The sequence below is a fragment of the Rousettus aegyptiacus genome, unplaced genomic scaffold, assembly GCF_014176215.1.
Source record: "Rousettus aegyptiacus isolate mRouAeg1 unplaced genomic scaffold, mRouAeg1.p scaffold_m13_p_12, whole genome shotgun sequence".
Classification (NCBI taxonomy): Eukaryota; Metazoa; Chordata; class Mammalia; order Chiroptera; family Pteropodidae; genus Rousettus; species Rousettus aegyptiacus.
The window spans coordinates 42,864,503-42,884,381 of record NW_023416287.1 but is presented as its reverse complement, the minus strand read 5'-3'; the positions used below and the strand labels follow the sequence as shown (position 1 = coordinate 42,884,381).

The following is a 19,879-nucleotide window of genomic DNA, read 5'->3' as shown; positions in this document are numbered from 1 at the left end:
GCTCGCAGCTGCTAACAGGGCTGGTTATGTAACCCTCGTGTCTGTTCAGGGGTCATAACCAAATCTAACACCTCAGGCATCCCACGGGTCACCAGGTGTCCAGGAAGTGAACGGGGAGCAGAGATGGCCTTTCTGGGCAGCTCAGCTGGCTCTGGTGTCCCCTGCCATTGTCCTTAGGAAGCTCTTGTTGGTCTTACAGGACAAAAACAGACCGCTTGGAGCCCCACTTCCATCCTCGGTCATCTGAGTCCTCTTCCTGCTGACGCTGAGCAGGACACATCCGTGTACATGCCAGGCCCTGTCCTTGAGCCTCAAGTCCCTGTGCTGTTGGAACAGCAACAGAGGAGACTCTCCATTCAAGCAAAGGGCCCCTCCACTGCTGTGTTGAGGCTGCCTCATACCACCTAGGGGTCTCAGGGCTGAGCATGAGAGCCCCCGTGGGCTCTAGATGCCGCTACAGCTGGTGCCTTCATGGGTAGCCTCAAGGCAAGGAGGCGGCCTAGAGATGTTGATCTGTTGGCAAGGTGTAGAGGGTGCCCAGATGCGCTGCCAGGCTGGCACTTGCTCTGTTTCAGAAACCTGGAATTCTAGAAGGGCTTTTCCAGATGCTGCAGAGCATGGCTTCAGGTGCTCCTCTCCTGGCTTTTCGGGAGATAGGGCTACCCTGGAAGATGTTATCGTCACTTGCATACCAGGCATGGCCGTGTGATGTGGTCAGCGCTCTGAGTGCAGTGTCGTTGGTTTCATTCACTCCCATACAGCACACCTGTGATGTGCTTGCCTCATGTGGAGTTGGAAGCTCCATGAGGTATCGTGTCACTTGTCCAAGCAGATAATGCTGGTTTACAGCAGACCTGAGTCTGTCCTGGAGCGTGATCACAGGCATGTAGTGAGACCTGCATTTCAGATCAGGTACTGGTTCCTGCTAGCTGGGCACCGTGCACAGGTTACTTCACTGAAAAAAAAATAGACATTCATGTAGGATTTATGATAAAGCAAAAGGACTAAACGTCAATGCACCACCCAGCTTAAGAAAGAAAAGAGCGTAGCTAGAAGCCCCTGGACATGTCCCCAAGCTTCCTTGCTCCTCCAGGAGGTGCCTGTCCCGAAAGGGCTGTTGATTGCCATCTAGACAGTGCTTCATGCTCCTGTGTCGTAGGTGGGTGTCACTGAATGACATGGTTCCTTGTATATGGTGGCCTGACTTCTAAAAATCATCGTCCACAAAGCAGAGATGGTGCTGGGCCTCAGAAGGGGCGTGGAGCACAAGATGAATGTGTGCAATCATGGCTGTTCATAGCAAGCCCTCCACAAACGGAGCCTGGTCTGGGCTCAGGCCTGGCATGAGCATCTCGGGGATGTGCCCCAGGTGTGAGTCCACAGCTGTACTCAGGTGTGGAAGTAGCCAGTGCCCAGAATCCCACTCTGCTGTTCTTTTCAGACACTCTCCCACACACAGACATGTGTGTCCAGACTTGTGCTGTTCATATTCTCCTCCCCAGCCCCGAGTGGTCTGCCCCTCACTGACCTGAGTCCTGGAAGGCTGCCCTTGTCCTGACATGCTGCCCTCCCCAGGCTGTTTGCCCCAGAACGACAGTCACGTTTCAAGTCTCAGCAGGGTCTTTGCTTATTCGATGGTGTTTATTGGGCACCTTCTGTGTGCTAGCACAGCTAGGGATTGCAGCTGGGAGAAAAATAGATGTTTGAAACTTGCATCCCCATAGGGGAGCACCATGGTTTTTGCATGTCCCAGTGTGAGGAGGCAATGCACTATCTCATTTTGAGGACGAGGAAACAAAGGTCATGCTACTCAAACCATGTACTTTGTTTGGGGTCACATACATGTGTGGTGAAAGCCTACAGGAATGTATAGAAATGAGAAGTCAGTTCACACAAAACCAGCAGCCTGAAGGAGCAGACGCTCCTCAGTCCACCAACACCCCTCAGCCCCAGCCCCAGTTCTGTGAAGGCAGGTCTGTCCCCAGCACCAGTCATTGGGCCCTTGGCCACAACTCCAGTGTTCTTGGTCTTATAGCCACTTCTAATAAACAAGTGGAACCATCTCCCTAAACTATAGCAACCATAGGATCCCAGGCTTGGTGAAGGTCAGACTTGTAGGATCTTGAAGGCCATGTGAGGATATTGACCTTTATCATAAGAGAAAGCAAAGTCTAGAGAGTGACATGACCAGATTTGGGTTGCGAAAGAATTTATGTCAGCAGGGATGGCCTGAACAGCCATATGACCTATCTTTAGTCACCTCTGCTCATTCTTGCTCTACACATAAACCCTTTTAACTTTTTTTCATAATCATTTGAGACCCCTACCCTTACCTCCCCACCTCGCCCACCACACAAACCTGCCTTGAATTAGTTTGTTTTCCATCCTGGAGCCAAAGTGACAGTTTCAAAACACAGACCTCATTTGTTTTATGCCCCTACTTGAAACCCTTTGCTGCTTTTAAAATTTCAATGACTTCTATTTCTTTATTTTTCTCTTGAGTTCCTCATGAGATGAAGTTATAATTATGCTTATGAAAGAGGTGCTTATACTTGATATTATAAGGATAATGCATAAAATAAACATGAGATCATGTGACTATTTTTAAATTGAAAAAATTATAAGAGAATGCCAGATAGAGACCTATTAGGGGGAATAAATGTCAGTCAGACCAATATGTATTAAGAATACTCTAAAAAAAAAAATACTCTAAGCAGCAAGTACAGGTTTTAGCTGACTCATCTGTGGTATTTATTGGTAAACTGCTCATATGCCATACATCGATGGTATTACCGAAGCAGAGACTCTGAGGGTCCTCAGAAGACAAAAGTGGCTCCAGGCAGACTTGGTTCATGTAGTAGCTGTTCATACTTAACTTTTATCACCTGATATCAGATTTCTCTCCATAAATCAATGTGGCCATCTTCCTAGGTTTCTCCTCCCAGTACTGTGACCTCAGACTATAGGATGGGGGATAGAAGGCTCTCCCTAAATATGAAAATGTATCATGTGTTTGAGTCTTCTGATTCCTTGTATTGTTAGCTCCATGCTGGAGTTCATTAGTGGAAGATGAATATCCTTTGCAGTAACCTGAGGACTCACACCCAACATTGTACATCAGTACCAACCAGACACATATTTCTGTTAGCATATAAGATGTAGGAACAGTTTTGCTGTAAACACAAAGTAAATGGAAACAAGGTGCTGAATACTTTAGTGAGTTGTTGATTGTGTAACCATTTTAGAAGCTAAGAAAGCTTTCTTTTCTGTAGCTTATTTTTAGGGAGGTGCAAACCATAGCATATTAACACTGGTTAGAGGAAAAGGAAAAATCTGCCCTGTGCCATCATCTAGGAAAGGGGAAGTATAGACGTCAGGATCGCCATGACTTCCAACTACAGACTCAGGTGGACTGTATATGGTGGCCAGTGCCTGGAGTTCCCACTATTTCTTTTTTCAATTTTCATGCAGAATTGAGTTGGATAGGCTTTCTGAAGAAAACATGTTGCTGAAACATGAGCTGGGAAGGGTTCAGCAAGAGCTTGAATCTACAGAAAGGACAAATGATGCACAGAGGTAAGGGGCCTGTATCAGTGGTTCCTCTTGGAACTTCCAGCCTATGAAACGTCTTGTTCTTTGTAGAATGAGCTTAGATGGTGTTGCTGTAGAAAGTGATACGTGTTCACAGATCAAACCATAAGTGGAAAACCACAAGTGGGCAGGCTGACGAGCCTGGACAGGCATATTCCTGTCTAATTGTTGGCAGCCATCTTCATTTCTGAGTGCCCAGTCTCAGAAGTATGCAATAGAGAATGTGTGCACGCTGCAGCACAGGCCTGCTTATCTCTGAAGTCGAGGTGCTGCAGTTCTCACCCCTACAGAAATATTCCACACCATGCTAAGGGATGGGGAACGCTGCAAGCATTTTTATAGGAGTAAGAGATGCTCCTGAGGCTTTTCGAGGCAAATAGAATCTGTTCGTGCATGTCCTGATGATAGTTTCAGCTGTGCTTTTCTCAACATTCATTTCTGGTGTGTCAATTTTAGTGAGTCAGAGTCAGGGGTGAGGGGTGGGGATGGGGACGGGGTGCAGAGAACTGAGCACTGAGGCAGGAGAGACCGTTGGGGTGGGTGGGGTGGACACAAAATCTCTCAGTGGATTTCTGTTCTCACTACTGCAGCCTTATCTTACCCAAGGATAGTTGGCTGACTTTTTTTTTTTTTTTTTCCCTCCTCAGAAATTGAATATGAGCTCAATTCTTAAAATGCTGGTTTGATAAAATTGCCATGATGATTAAAATATGAAATCTAACAGGTAGTCAATAAGTTATTGCTATTACATTATAGCAATTCTGAAATCTGTAATTTTTTTTTCACTCTAGAAACCATTTTTTCCTTAAATTTTGCTGCCAGCACCCCTTGGCAATAGGCTTCAGCAGATGTAAGGCTGTTTTGGTCTTTATGCTGCTGAGAGTGAAGTCACACATTGTGCTAACTAATGTGTGCAATTGAGTAAAGTCACGGAGGGTGTTCTATATTACCGGCAGTGTCCTCTGGTTCTGAGGATTGGGATTTGGATTGGATTAGCCGCAGCAGTGGTGGCAGCAGAACAGTAACAGTGGCTGTAGGGTACCAGGAGCAGATGCAAGAGTGTTTGTTATATAGCTACAGATCCGAGCTGCTGAGGTAGCAATGTGCCATGACCAGGAAAAACGAAACTGTCTGCTCAGTGATACTGTTAATTTTGTTTCTTCAACAGCAAGGACATTGAGGTTTTAAAGGGAGACAAAGAAAAGGCCTGCTCTGAAGTGGAAGAGCTCAACAAACAGGTCAGGTACTGACACCTGGAGCCAAGCTAATGCCATCCTCCATTTTTCCCTCATGATTTTGAAATAATTTCAAACTCAAAAAAAGAAGTAGAGAACTTTTTTCTGAAAGATTTGGGAGTTGCTGACTTGTCAAACCCCTCCTCCCTCAAAATCAGGAAATGAATATGGCTGCGGAAGCCTTAAGTCTCCTACCCTTTGCCAGCTGTCCCACTCATTCAGAATCATGGGTGGCATTTAGTCTCCTTCAGTCTGTCTGTCCTTGGTTTTTAGGACTTTGGTACTTTCAAAGATAACAAGCGATTATTTTTTAAAAAGTTCCTCAGTTTAGTTTGTTTGATGTTTCCTTGTGATTAGGTTTAGCTTATGTATCTTTGGCAAAAGTGTCTCAAAAATGATGCTATGTTCTCATTTCATCCTGTGAGGTTTACAATGACTTGTCTCATTCCTGGTGATTCCTGATTAGGTAGTGTTGGCAAGGCTATTCCACAGTAAAGTGACTTTGCCCTTTGAAATTAATGAGTATTTTATGGGTAGATACTTTGATATTATGTAAATATTCTGTTTTTCATCAAACTCTCACCCACTTACTTCAGCATACTTTGTTTCTTGGTAGAGTCAATTATTACCATGATAGTGGCCAATTGGTAACTAATCCTACCATTCCTTTGATATTTATTCATTAGTATTTCAGCATAAGGAAGAGCTTTTTCTTTTCCCCATTTATTTATTCATTTACTTCACTATGTTACTATCATAGGCTCATTTTATTCAATGGGTTATTAATATGTTACCCTCAGTTACTGATTGCTTGTACATGGCTGTCTTCTCCCTGTGTCTTCATATGGTCTTCCCTGGTTCATATCTGTGTTCTCATCTCTTCTTGTTAGGACATCATCATATTGGATTAGGGCCTACTCATATAATCCCATTTTACCTTAATCACCTCTTTAAAGACCCTATCTGTAAATATAGTCACATTCTGAGGTACTGGGGTCTAGGCATCATAGGAATTGGGAGGTGGGACACAAATCAGCCTATTACAAATATCATAACCAAGCTATTGACATTGATACAATCCATGGATGTTGTGCAGATTTCACCGGTTTTACTTGTGTACTCGTGTGTGTGTGTGTTAAATTGTACATAGTTTTATGCTGTGTGTAGGTTCACGTATCCAGATACTGAACAATTCTAACTCCACAAGGATCCTCATGTGGTTTTATAATCACATTCACCTCCTTCCTGCCCACCTACCTTAGGCTCTAACCCCTGTCCTTTGCTTCTAAAATTGTTTGGTTTTAAATGTTATATAAAAATAATCATACAGAATGTAACCTGTGGAGCTGACTTTTCTCATTTATTATACCCCCTGTAGATTCATCCAAGTGGCATGTATCAGTACTTAGCTTCTTTTCGTTGCTGAATAGTATTCCAAGGTATTGATGTTCCACAGTGTGTTTTGGCACTTAAAAAAGAGTCTGGTCTGATTTCAGTTGGGGGCAATCACAAGTAAAGTTGCTATGAACATTCCTGTGCAGGTTTTTGTATGCACTTAAGTTTTCATTTATTTCACTGGGATAAATGCCCAAGAGTATAGTTACTGAGCTGCATGGTAGTTACATGTTATGTTTTATAAGAAACTGACAAACTGCTGGCCAGAATGGCTGTAACAGTTTACATTTCCACTAGCAATGTATTCTTTTTTTTTTTTTTTTCCAGCAAGGTATTACTCATGTGCCAAACAAAATACTACAGACTGGGTGGCTTAAACAACAGAAATTTATTGTCTCAGAGTTCTGGAGGCTAGAAGTCCAAGGTCAGGGTGCTGGCTGATTGTTTTCTGGTGAGAATTCTCTCCCTGGTTTGCAGACAGCTGCCTTCTCACTGTGTCCTCACGTAGCTGGCCTTTCCTTGGTGTGGGCACACAGAGGGAGAGAGACTGCTCTTCTTTTTCTTCTTATAAGGTCACAATCCTATCAGATTAGGACCCCACCCTTTGAGCTCATTTAACCTTAATTACCTCCAAATACAATCACATTGGGGGTTAGATCTTCAATGTATAAATTTGGAGGAGGGGAGGAATTTGGTCCATAGCAGTCACTTTATTGTCTCCTTTCTTAGAAGCACGAGGGCATTTTCCTGATGAAGCTCAGGAAAATTGGGGGCTCCCCGAAGACTGGTGTCCTACAGCTTTTTAACTCTCAAGCCAGCCCAGTCACAGTCCCCAGCACTCGTCCTTACAGTCCCAGTTTCCTGTTGTGTTTCAGCTACAGCCATCTGCTGTTGGTAAACTGTGATTCTCTTGGCCTGACTCTTCAATTTTCAGGGCATTGGTTTTCCCGGTGACCTTATTAATTCTTTGATGAATCTAAGAAGAATTATTGATTTTCAGTTTATTTAGCTTTTTTTCTTATTGAGAGAATGGCAGTGATGAATTCCAAGCTCTTTACGTGCCAGACCAGAAACCAGAAATAGTATTATGTTTTTAATTCGGGTTTCCACATGCTCATTGTTAGGAATACAAGTACAGTGGATTTTTGTGTGTTGATCTTGCTTCCTGTAACCCTGCTGAGTTTACTTATTAGTTCTAGGAATGCCTTTGTCACCTTCATCTTCTTAAACCCCTGCTCCATCCCTGAGATAAGTCCCCATAGCTCCTCTCTCCTAGTCTGCCTCTTCCCATGCCTGGCTCATGAGAGGTTTCTGTTGTGGAGATGGCCTCAGATCACTCATGGGCAGGTAGCTTGTCTTGGCTCCCAGGTTTGGGTGTTTCTTTCCATGGTGAGTATGTGGTAGTCTTGCTTGGGGCTTCTCTATCAGGAGGATAATTCATGGACTGATTTAAGATGAAAACTTCAGACTCTCCTTCTGCCTGAGGACTACCTTGTTCTGTAAATGACCCACCTGGGGATTTCTTGGCCCCAGAGAGCAGCATGATCTCTTCCATGTTCCAGCTTATCTCTAGGACATATCTGTAAATGAATCATAGGTATCCATTTGCTTTATTTTCCTCAACTTCTTATTATGAAAAACTGTAAACACACAGAAAAGTTGAAATGATGTACACTGATCAGCCATATATCACAACTTAATTCAACAGTTGTTAGCTGTCATATGTGCTTTGGTTGTTTATATCTGTCTTTGTATTTCTGTGCATGTGTTTGTGTGTGTGTTCTGAACCATTCGAAAGTAAGTTAGAGATATAATAATACTATTTTAGTGGGCGTCTCCTAAAAATGAGTGTGTCTTCCACATAATCACAGTACTGCTATCACACCTAAGAAACGTAATCATAATTACTTAATATTATCCAGTATTCAGACCATGTCCACATTTCTCCAATTATTCAGAAATGTCTTATATAGTAGATGTTTTGCAACTGGGATCCAGTTAAGGTTGACTTACTACATTGAACTATCAATGCTATTTCCAGATTCACTGGCATAAAACAGGCTCTTTATTGTGCTCGCAGAGCCACTGAGTCAGTGATTCAGACAGGGCACAGAGCAGACAGCCAGTCTCTGCTCTGTGACATCGGTCAGGGCTTTAGTGGGGAAGCCTGGACAGCTGGGGTGACCGAGATGGCTCGGCTGGAATCATTTCTCCATGTGGCTGGGCTCCTGAAAGGACTTTTGTGAGGTGTTATCAGATAGAGAGTGAGAACCAGATGCAAGGTGCAAGGCTTCTGACCCCATTTCCGAAATCACTCCCTATCACTCCCACTAAGACCCCACAGAGCCACTGGGAGGGACACGGGCTCATTTTGGTGGGCAGATATCTAGATCACACTGCAGAGGGGATGTTGGATGGGAGAAGTTGTTGAGGACATCTTTGGAAAATATGGTTGGCTGTGATATGTCTTTATAGTTCTTTTCATCTAGAACACCTGCTTCTCCTCCATAATGCTGACTTTTTGTAGAGACCTGGCAGTTGTCTTGTAGGTCATCTGTTTCGTGGATCTGTCCAGCTGTTTCCTGATAGTGTCATTCAGCCTGGTGCTCTGTCCTTGTTTTTCTTTATAAACTGGAAATGAGTCCTGAAGGCTTGATCACATTCAGAATAAACATTTAGCACAAATAACCATGTGCTCAGGAGATAGCTGCTAACATCTCATTTTGCCTTCTACAGTAAAATCCAGATTAGTGCAAGTTAGAATTAAAGTAGTGACCAACACAAACACACCTCCCAGTGTGCTCTGAGGAGGACACAGTGGCACCTGAGCACTGCCCGAGTCTAATCACAAGGGAGCGTGACCGACCCCAAATGAGGAACTGTTAAGGGAGAGCGAGAGGGACTGTGTTGAGCAAAAATGTCAGTGCCATGCGAGATAAAGGCTGTGGAAACATTCCACATTCAGGGAAGCTGAAATGGCCTGACAGATGAAGCACTGCCTGATCCTGAACCAGCGGCACAGCAGCCATGTTAAGCACACTCCCCTTCATAGGAAATGTACTGTAGGGCCGTGGCTCTGAGAACCACTTTGCATGCGTGTACGTAGAGAACGCCAACCACGAAACATGAGGACAGTGCTGTCAGCCAGTGAGCCTGGGTAAAGGGTACATAGATGTTCTCTGCACTAGACTTGCATCTGTTCTGTAAGTTTGAAATTATTTCCAAACAAAGACTTTAAATAATAAATATGGGTAGAAGAAAATCAACTAGTGTATATAAACCAGGAGTTGAAGAAAGATTTTATTTCTGGCTATTTATGTAATCAAGACTGTCTCCAGAGGACAAAGGTGAATGTATATTGATACTAAAAAACAATTTTAATTTTCACAATAAATGCTATAAACACAGTAGAGCTTCATACCAGATCTAACTGCCATGAACTTATGATGTGGTGAAAATACGTCTTTACCCTCAGTTTTGAGGTTCTAAGGAAAGGACAAAATGATCAATTTACAGAGAAGGAAATGAGAAATCATTGCAAGAAAAATATGTAGGCTCACTGAGCTTTAATAATCTAAGTTGAAACAACTAGGTCCCATTATGTGCTTATCGAACCCTCAAAAACATAGAAATTGTTATTAGCACAGTCCTGGGGAAAGAGTGAGGTGTGTGTGTTGCCAAGTGTGCTGAAGCTGGTTCAGAAGATGCCACTCTGAAAACACCTGAGCTGCTGACACCTGGCCTCGAGAACTTGTGGGAAAAGCAAATAAGCAAAAGTATGGCTTATCTGAAGATATGCATGACAGATAGTTGAAAATAACTGGAATTTCCATGGTGAAAGACTGTAGGGCTTACTTCGTAGTTGCTGTCTCAACTCACAGTGCATTTGCTCATCCACCCAGCGAGCATTTGTTTAGCATTCACCATGTGCTGGGCAGTAGTTATTGAGAAAAAGCAAAATATACAATTTAATCAATGCTTACACCCTGCTGAAAACTACATTTATGTATTTAGTGACAAAGATCAGAGGAGATTTCAAAGAGATTCATGTAGGGTTTATGAATTTTAAGTTTAATTGCTTAAAATAATGTTAGAAATAACCATGGAAAAAGAGAAAAACATGAAAGATCTTTGGAAGTGTGGTTTGGAGGTTCATGGTAATAACCTCCTCTAGAGGTCCAGATGTGTCTCATTTCTTCTAGGAATGGAACAGGGTTTCACATGCTTGCATTATTGCTGTTTCTGTTGGATCATTCTCTGCACTGGAGGGTGCTGAGCACCTAACCCACTGGCTTGCCAGTAGCAGTCCCCTGTCCCAGCTATGGTAACCAAAAATGCCTTGAAACATTGTAAATGTCCCCTGGGGAAAAACGTAAATAATCTCTGTGGGTGAGAACCACTGAAATGATATGAATCGAGCTGCTGGTTTTAAAAAACAACTTTTCCATCTGTGTTTCAACCCTTTTTGATCTAGAGTCAGAAATGCAAGGATGAATTGTCCCAACTTAACCATAGGGTCCTTCAGCTGAGAGAGGAGGTCTCTACCCAGCAGGCCCGAAATGAGAAGAACTGCATCACCATTCAGCTGTTAACACAGAGACTGGAGGAGACTGGATGCTGGGCAGAGCTGCAGGTGAGAGTAGTGGCCTGTGGGCAATGACGCAGAGAGGAGCGGGCATGTTAGAGAAGCAGCTTAAATCAGAAACAGCCCTAAAGTGCCAAGAGGTGGGCACTGCCCTGTAAGTGAAGGGACAGACTTAACTAACAAGCAAGCCCTGGGAAATATGTGGACTTAAACAGCTTTTGCAAATTCCTAGTATCGAGACAAAGTAGCAGAAAGGAATTAAATTCTGATGATAGGAGAGTAAATTGGTACAACCTTTCCAGAGGAGTTTGGCAAAATATGTATCAAGAGCCTCAAAAATGTCAGTATCCTCTGACCTCATGAATCTACTATGAGAATTTTACCGGAGCATTGTGTAAAGACTTAGCTAGAAATATTTTCATTGCTGTGATATTTGTAATAGCAAAACAGAATTGGCATCAGCTTGAATCATGTGTCAACAGTTTACTGAATGAGTCAGTAAATTATGGTACAGCCATTAAAAACAATGTTTTCAAATATTTCATGTCCTGGGGAAATGATCAAGATCAAGGAGGAAAGCACAGCATACAACACTGTACCAGCCTCATCCGTAGAAATGCTGTGTGGAGGGGAAGGGCTGAAGGATGGTGACAGCACGATGTCAGGTGTGGTCTTTGGGCTGCTGGGATCATGGGTGATTCAAGTTTTGTAATTTTTGCTGTTCCATAACTTTCTGAAGTCGCTGCATCAAAGGTGTATTAGACTGCTGAGATCTTTCTCATACTTGTGATATTTATTTTTTTAATAACAGGGTGACCAAATCCAAAAACTTGAACATCTGAACAGGAATGTCAGAGCCTAAATTTATCAGAACCACAGCTGAGAGAGACCCTTGAAGAAAGTTGAGACCCAGTGAGGGTGATGGCCTGAGGTGCTGGGTCCATCCCAGCAAAGTTTTGGGGCCGGCCTGAAATCACACAGCTAGTAGGCCACTTACTAGGCCCAGGGCTGAAGTCAGGCCTACTCCGGGGTTGGGTTGACCTGGAGCAGACCATGTGAAGAGCTATTCCTCAGTTTACCTCCAAGGGAAGGCCAGTAAGCATGCCTTTGGGTATACCCTCTATAGCAGCGGTCCCCAATCTTTTTGGCACCAGGAACTGGTGCTCCTATGAGAATCTAATGCCTGATGATCTGAGATGGAGCTGAGGTGGTAATGCTAGCACTGGGGAGCGGCTGCAAATACAGATGAAGCTTGACACTTGTTCACCCACCACTTACCTCCCGCTATGCATCCTGGTTCCTAACAGGCCATGGACCAGTACTGGTCTGTGGCCCGGGGGTTGGGAACCCCAGCTCTACAGAACTGAGCCAGAGGAAAGCGTTGGGGTGGCCTCTGAAGAAGGGAAATGGTGTCAGATCTAAGGCAGCCATTGAAGCCTTGAAATTACACTTGCCTCTGGGTGTCACACCACTGACTCCCATCTCCTGCTCCAGCATTTATCTAGCTCTTGCAAGGCCTAAGAGGTACAAAGATGGGGAGGCAGGAAGTTCATTTCTGGGGACAAACAGGAACCTTGGGGCACTCTGACAGTGTGAGGTACAGGGACGCAGAGTGAGGGTAGCCCATTCTTCCTGGGGGAGCCAGGTATTCCAGCAGGAGGAGAGAATAGCAGGTATGTGATAGTGGGAGGTATCCTGAGGACCCAGTGCAGACTCAGATATGGGGTGCATTTGGAGGGCCAGGAGGCTGGCGGGTAATAAAGAAGTACAGTGGGAGAGGCCACCCCAAATACAGTATGGAAGGAGTCTCTAACTCATGTGGCTTCAGTATGGTGCCTGAGTGCCTCCCTCTGCTGAGCCCCGTTGCAGGTTCCCTGTCTGGCTCCTGGCCCCATAGCTGGACTTGTCCTTGGTCACCTGGTGTGAGAGAGCAAGATGCCCAATGCTGTAGAGGGGTCAGCTTTGGTATAGGACCCTCCAGGGCTGTGGTGGGCTCTCAGTTTTCCCACTGCAAGCAAGCACTTTCTCAGAGGTGCCTCTGTGTATTTGGGCGTTCCTTTCCGTATTTTTAAGTCTGAAAGGAACTTTGAGAAATTACCTTGGCTAATTTGAACCGTTTGAAGCTAAGGAGTCAGCTGTTGTCACTGGCAAAAGATATTTTAGCAGTCCTGTTGCTCTGAGCAGGTTTCTGCTGCTTTGTGCTTTAGAGGATGATTCCCACCTCCACCCACCTCGCCCCACCCAAACCACACTGATCAAAGTCCAGAGAAGGGGAAAAGGCACCTCGGGTATGCTGTGGTGAGGATGAGCATGGAGCCATGTGGCAGGGAGCCAGTGTTGTCACTTGGTGTACCCATAGGCGGTTCCAGGAGGCACATCTAGGAGGTCACAGAGCTGAGCAAGTGGGACAGATGCTAGAAGGGTAGCAGTTCATGTGAAGCCATAGGAGGTCCCAATGCTGTTTTAGATTTTCTAACATTCTGTTGGTCCAGCCTGGATTCAAAGGGAGGACATAGAGCCCACCTCTCAATGGGGCAGGAAGAGCAGCCTGCTTACTCCAGAGCTGGGCCAGCCACATCTGTATCTCACTTCTGTGAGGAGGAAGATGAAGAGAACTGGGAGGAATTCAGCTCGTGCATGCTTATGGACCATCTGCCGGTGCAAAGAGCCACAGAGTAGGACTTCAGAGACTCCCATGCTGGGCCTAAGAGTGGCCTTCCTGTAGAAAAGGTTGCTGTCAGGCACCAGGGTTCAGAGCATATGGGTGACTGTAGAAGGTGGCAGCAAGGAGCGTGGGGCGGTGCATTCAAAGGAAAAGCTTATCAGTGATGGGGAGTGAGGTCAGAGCAGGGGTGCCATTGAGATGGGTGGGTGCTGACACTCCAAGGAGTCACAGCGCCTGGGATTGGGCTTGGTTTCTGGCTGGAGTGGTTGCAGAGTGACCACCTAAAGTGGGACGGGTGGAGTAAGCTATGTTTGGTGATGTCTAGGCGCTGGTTCTTCCTTCTCTTTCCCTTCCAAAAGAGCGCAACAGCTGTCCTCCTGGAAGCTGTGCATGTGCGCCTCTCTGGGATGACCCCTGTCCTAGAGAATGGCCACATGTTACAGTGATGATGTGGCCCCTGAGACAGCCCCTCAGGGATATGCAGTGACATGGTGACCGTTGAAAGGAACATGTGCTGGAGTTTCGTAGCCCTTGCGTGGATGTAATGGGTGGCTCTGCCTTGCTCTCTGACCACATGGCCACTTGAGACCTGCCTTAACTATGACCTTTGATGGAGTCGCATCCCTGTCCTGTCTGTGGAGTCTCAGAGGTGCCTGAGGGCTGATGTGGCCAAGAAAACGCTGTATATTCTAGACGAAGCCTCCAGAGTCAGAGTGAATTAAATGGTGTTTGGATCTGACCTCCCAATTGCTTAGAAAAAGGATTGCCCACATTGTGTGCAGTTCAGTCATAATGACTCAGCATAACTCCATGAGTTCTGTGCTATCCTCTTGTGGCTGTTGAGTTTCATTCCATATCTGCTCCCATGTTTCCTTTTGCACTTACTGTGTGTTAATTACCCCCTGTTACCCTGGCCTCAGCTAGGTCTCAGGACTGTAAACTCTACTTACAGGAAAATTACCATATCCATCTTTCATGGGTCATAGTTTTTAAATAATTAGTCTCTAGTAGTGCTACATGCTGGAAGGTAAACTGGACATGATTCTCCCAAGAATCCAATGTAAGTCTCAGCATCATCATTCTGAGAATCCCAGGCACAACTTTTCTTGACTCTCTCACTATGCAGAAGCTCTGGCTACATGAGAGTTTTGCTGTCACAGTTCCAATGAATAGGCTCTTTATAAATCCTGGCATTTTGCTGCAGGTGCAGGGTCCATAGAGGAGAGGATGCCTAGTTGCCCTTCCAGTTGTAGATTGTCCTTAAACACAATCTTTCACGTCCACCAGTGGCCCTGTAGCTCTCAGCAGTCACACCAAAGCTGTTGTGGCCTTCTCCCTGGTGCAGCTGCATGGACCCAACCTGAGGCCAAGGCTGGTGCAGTCCCAGCACTCAGGAGATCCACCAGCTGCAGGAGCAGATGGAGCAGAGGGTGCCTCTAGGCCACATGGCCAAGCTGCAGCAGCCGCTGGAAAGGAAGCAGTGGATGGCTCAGTAGCTGCACAAAGAATGCAGCATCCAGGAGGAGGAAGGGAAGTAACTGGAAACACAGAGGGTGAGTGGGGACAGAGGCCCAGAGAGTCAGCTGATGGTGACAGGGAGGGTGACGTTGAATCACTGGTTACGCAGCCAAATACTGCCCTAGTGCCAAGGGGAAGATGGCCCAACAGCCATCACAGCTCCATGAGGACTGGTTATACAGAAGCTGCAGGACCCCAGTTTTCACTGACCAAGGAGGGACTCTTAACAAATGCTGAGGAAGGATTGGGGAGGGGCAGTGAACCTCTCAGAGGTGTCTTGCACCTCCTCAGGGAGAGTTAACCCAGCTGATCCTGAAGGTCTCTCTAGCCTGGGGGGCCATAGGTTCCCCCCAGATGCGGTCTGTCCTCAGGGGATGCACGCGTCTGCTGTAGGCCACGTGGCTAAACATTAGGGGCCACACACTCAAGCTGCTTACAGGGCCTGAAAGGTGGCGTGGAGAGGCTGTGAGTGAGGGAGTGGGTGCTGGTCTCTGTAGCTCTGTGGGAGTGCGGGCCCCAGCATGCCAGTTCTCCTGACTTCAAAGAAAAGCCAGAAACCAGATTTTTACATGAACATTCCCAGTTTCCAAATGATGCACCTAATTTAAAATGAATCTTTAAACCATTATGCAGACTGAAGAAAATCCACCCAAAGGCATGTAAGAACTACAGAAGTTACTTATAGCATGTCAGATGGTGATGAGTGCTATAGAGAGGGAGACTTTGCAGTTTTAAATAGGGTAGCCAGAGAAGATGGTAACTTGAACCAAGATCTGAAGGCGTTGAGGCAGCAAGCTTTCAGTTAGCTGGGGAAAGAGTGCTACAGGCAACAGGAGCAGCACGTGCAATGGCCCTGATGTGGGTGTGCTGGCACTTTTAAGGTCAGCAAGGATCAGAGGGGGTGGGGAGGAGAGGGCAGTGGGACAAGAGATTAGCGAGGTAACAGCATAGACTTGGGGAGCCTGCTGTGTGCCAGGTGCTGCACTAGGCATCTAGAGATGTAGGAACTACCTAAAGTACGGCGGGCAGCAGGGCACGGTGCTTCAGACCATGTATTGCAGGGATTGGGATCCTGGTTCCCCCACCTCCCAGCTGAGTCACCTTGGGCCAGTTAATCCTTTTGTGCTCTGTTTCTTCCTGTAAAATTCAGATACCAGGGGTACCCATCTCAAAGCATTATTTTGAGGCATCAGTGAGTTAGCACATTTAAAGTGCTTGAATTGTCTGTGGTATGTGTGCATCCTATGTTAAATGTTTAATTTAAAAGCCTGAGGGAAAAACTCAATCCTGAAATGTCACAATGCAGCTCATGAAGAAAAGTCCAGGGCAGGAGGAATGTGGAGATCAGGAGCCAGAGGGCAGGGGCTGCCTTCATGAGGGAAAAAATTAGAGCAAGGCTTGAAAGGTGGGTAAATTTAATGTTTGTAAAGCATAAATTCTAGTGAATAACCTTTCAGCATTAAGCAAATGTTAAGCTAGACAAGAGAGAAACTATTATAGATTATGACAAAACGAAGAAATTTAATTAGAAATCCTTTAGAAATAATTGGTAACATGTTTGGGGAAACTCACTTTGGAGTCATTATGATTATTTTTTTTTTAAGACAAAGCAGTCTGCCAAATATCCTTAAACTATAAAGAGAAGTAAGAATTTTGTGGCTTGTGATACAGCATTTTTAACTATTACTCTATACTGATGAAAGGGTATCTGTAGTTGCTCAGGTTTGTACATTTCAGCTAATTTCCATTCTAAAATAAGTAAGCCTGAGATGATTCTTTTTTAAATATAAAATATTGGTCTATGACCTCCTTTTGTGGCAGGAAGAACATAAAAAACAGCTTAAAGACACAGAAGAGCAGGTAGAAGAGGTGGAAATGATTTTGAAGAACATGGAAGTGCTCCTACAAGAAAAAGTCGGTGAGCTGGGAGAGCAGGTGAGGGCTTCTGTCAATGCACGTGCATACCCTATTTCAGAACTTTTTTCCCCCCTTTTGACCGGTGTTCAAGTAATTGATCCAGAAAGAGACTGTCTTGTCACAAAATGCAAGAGAACCCCATGTTCATTTGGAGCCATTGAATCTGGGGCTTTGTTTAAACTTCATTTTCAGAATCTGTGCAGTTTTTTTTCAGATTAACAAAATCAATAGAAAACTGATTTTACTAAATATGTATCCTACCCTGTTTGCACATTGTGTTTATTTTCTTTTGCGAATTGTTTTAAGATATTTTTTGAGGTATTCACGTGACTCGGAAAGGACATTCATTCATTTGTTCATTCAGTCATTCATCAGACATTTATCATGCACCTGTGTATATCAGGGCATTGTTCTAGGTAAACCCTGATAGGACCCCTCGAGTACCTTATTCTGGAGGCAGAGACAGACGATAAGATAAATAACTTCAGGTTCTGAAAAGTGCTCTGAAGAAAAGAAAATGGTGATGGGTAGGAGCTGGTGGGGATAGTCATGGGACCACTCTGAAGAGATGGTGTGGGAACAGACACCAATGACCCAGCCATGGGATGGTCTGACTCTGTCCCCCAACAAAGAACAGGTTGGCGTTTTGGAAGAGAAAATGTTCATTGGATGAGACTGCCCTGCACACTGTAGTGCTAAAGGCCATTAGTACTTCCAATCACTAGGACACCTGTGTGCTGGGGGACATGCTGGAACCCCAAAGAGGAAGTGCATTCCAGGATTAGGGTCAGTGCAGATGTGACCAAGCATGGCACATTGAAGGCCATTGAGGAGGTTGCTGTGGCTGGTGTGGACTGATGGACAGATAGAGACAGGCAGGGTCAGGAGTTTAGATTTTAATTTAATTGCAATTAGAAGCCATTGGAAGCAAGAGCATGATGATCTGTTTTTAAAGAAATCACTCAGGGAAAAAAGAAATAAAGAGCTGCTATAGGGAGCAAAAAACAACAACAAAAAAGGTCATAGCTGCCCTGATCAACACAAAAACTTACAGTCTCACTCAGCCAGCAAGTTAAATCAGTAAGGACTGGTGGAGCAGCCACCACCACGGGTGCTGAGAGGAGCGCCAAAGCTAGACACGAAGGAGAGAGAAAAGGCAAACACCAGCCACTCCAGAAGAGTTATCTTGGCAGTGCAAGAAAAAATTATGCAAAACGTGAGAATCTAAATATTTATTACATAGTAATCGAGTATGGTTTATCTGAGCAATCCTGAGTGGAGCCCAAATGGGATGAAATATTTGTGCTGCCCCTTGTTCCTGAATCATGGTAGAAAGTTTCCAGGCTGAGTCACTCTTCTAGGCCCGTTCCCTTCCTTCCCCACCTTCCCTGGATTTGCTTTACCATCCACTGACCGTCTATCTCCCCATCCTCACTTTCTCTTCCAACTGTCAGTCTCTTGATGACTCCCCCTTACAGTCACTCCCTTGCACACTCAGTTTACCTCCTCACCTGGCCAAACCTCAGTTCTGATTCAGTCTTCTGGCTGTTATCCACATGTACAGCCTGCAACCCCGGGCTTGCTTGCACTCCCCTCTCCTCTCTGACCTCCAGCACACCTCTGCCCTGTCTTCTCCCCTGGGATCACAGCTATTTTCCTTGGAAGACCAGAAGGGCTCATTCCCAAGCAAACGTGCACTGTGCTCTCACCATGTGCACTCTGACCTGGCCTGTGCCATCTCACATGGACCCTCCCCAAGCCCCATTTCCTCTGGGTCCTACCAGTTCTCTGATCCTTTTAACAGAAATCCCTTCAAAGAGTACCCTTGTGGTTCACACCTGCCACTGACTCATGTCTAAAACTTTGGAGTGTGGTGGGCTCCTCCCCCAACCCACCCACATTGTCCCTATCTAGTCTACCAGCCCCACCTTCAGAATAGGGTCAGAACCCAGTCACTTCTTACTCCACCCACCTCACCCCACCATTCCCATCTTCATCTTTGGCATCCCTTTTCCAACTCTGATCCGTCGTCAGCACAGGAACAGCAGGCCTTTCCAAAAGTGTTTGAGGTGCTGGTCCTACTCTGCCTAGAGCCTTCTAGTCTTCCCAGGTTCTTAAGAGAAAAAGGCAGTTTTTATAGTGGTCTCCAAGGTTCTGCAGGATCTAGTGCCCTACCTAGCCAGCATGGCCTCTCAATTGGCATCCCAAAACCATGCTCTCTAGCCACGGGATTCCTGGCCATTGTCATCCACAGCATGAGCCAGCTTCTAGGTCCTTCCATTTGTTTTCTCCCTCTGCCTGGAATGTTCATGTCCTGACTTCATGACTTATTTCAGTACTTTATTCAGACCTCTATTCAGTTTTGCAGAACAGCTCTCATTCACTTCAACCAAAATAGGAACCCCCTCGTCAGCTGTCTGTCCCAAGCTAGGTCTTCTGCTAACACTTCTCACCATCTGACACTGCACAGTTGTTTGTGGTCTGTCTCCATTCACTAGAACAGGTGCTCCACAAAAGCAAGGTTGTTGCTAAAGCAGTGCTTGGCATGTGATGGGTGCTCAGTAACTACTTAATTGAATCAAGTGTTGCCTTAAGAAGCCCAAAGCCAGGACCTCTGTGTCTTTGTATCTTGAATCAGGACTCATGACTAGAGCGGCCTTGTGTCCCCATTGCTGAAGCCCCTACTACGGCTGTTGTGTATGGTGACCACACTAGTTTGCAAGCGTGAATGCGGTACCTCAGTGTGTCCTAGGTGACATAATGAGTCTACAGAGCACACCAAGATGGACCGAGCATTTTTAGCACTCTTGACAATTTTCTTGTTTTACATTGTCCTAAGTAGTCCTTTTTGAGGCCTATGGATTTTGTCTTTTTATGTCTTCATTTCATGGTAAAATCAATTCTCACAAAGTTAACTTAAATGTTCTCTATCATAGTTCCTCAGATTTTCAACTTCCTCTTCTCATGCCAGGA

General features: G+C 45.3%; 1 protein-coding gene across 16 annotated transcripts in view; it reads left to right on the top strand.

Moving 5' to 3' along the window:
* NINL (ninein like) overlaps positions 1-19,879 on the top strand; it is a 143,862-nt gene that overhangs the window by 122,948 nt on the left and 1,035 nt on the right. For 10 of the 16 annotated variants that reach the window (XM_016124531.2, XM_016124530.2, XM_016124528.2 and 7 more), the window contains 4 exons: positions 3,472-3,576; positions 4,760-4,829; positions 10,696-10,854; positions 16,811-16,924. In XM_016124531.2, coding sequence (XP_015980017.2) covers positions 3,472-3,576; positions 4,760-4,829; positions 10,696-10,854; positions 16,811-16,924 — 448 coding nt within the window. Of the gene's footprint in view, positions 1-3,471; positions 3,577-4,759; positions 4,835-10,695; positions 10,855-11,371; positions 11,601-16,295; positions 16,395-16,810; positions 16,925-19,879 lie in introns of those variants that run through there. The other 6 variants (XM_036229784.1, XM_016124532.2, XR_004953657.1 and 3 more) reach the window with 6 other exon arrangements.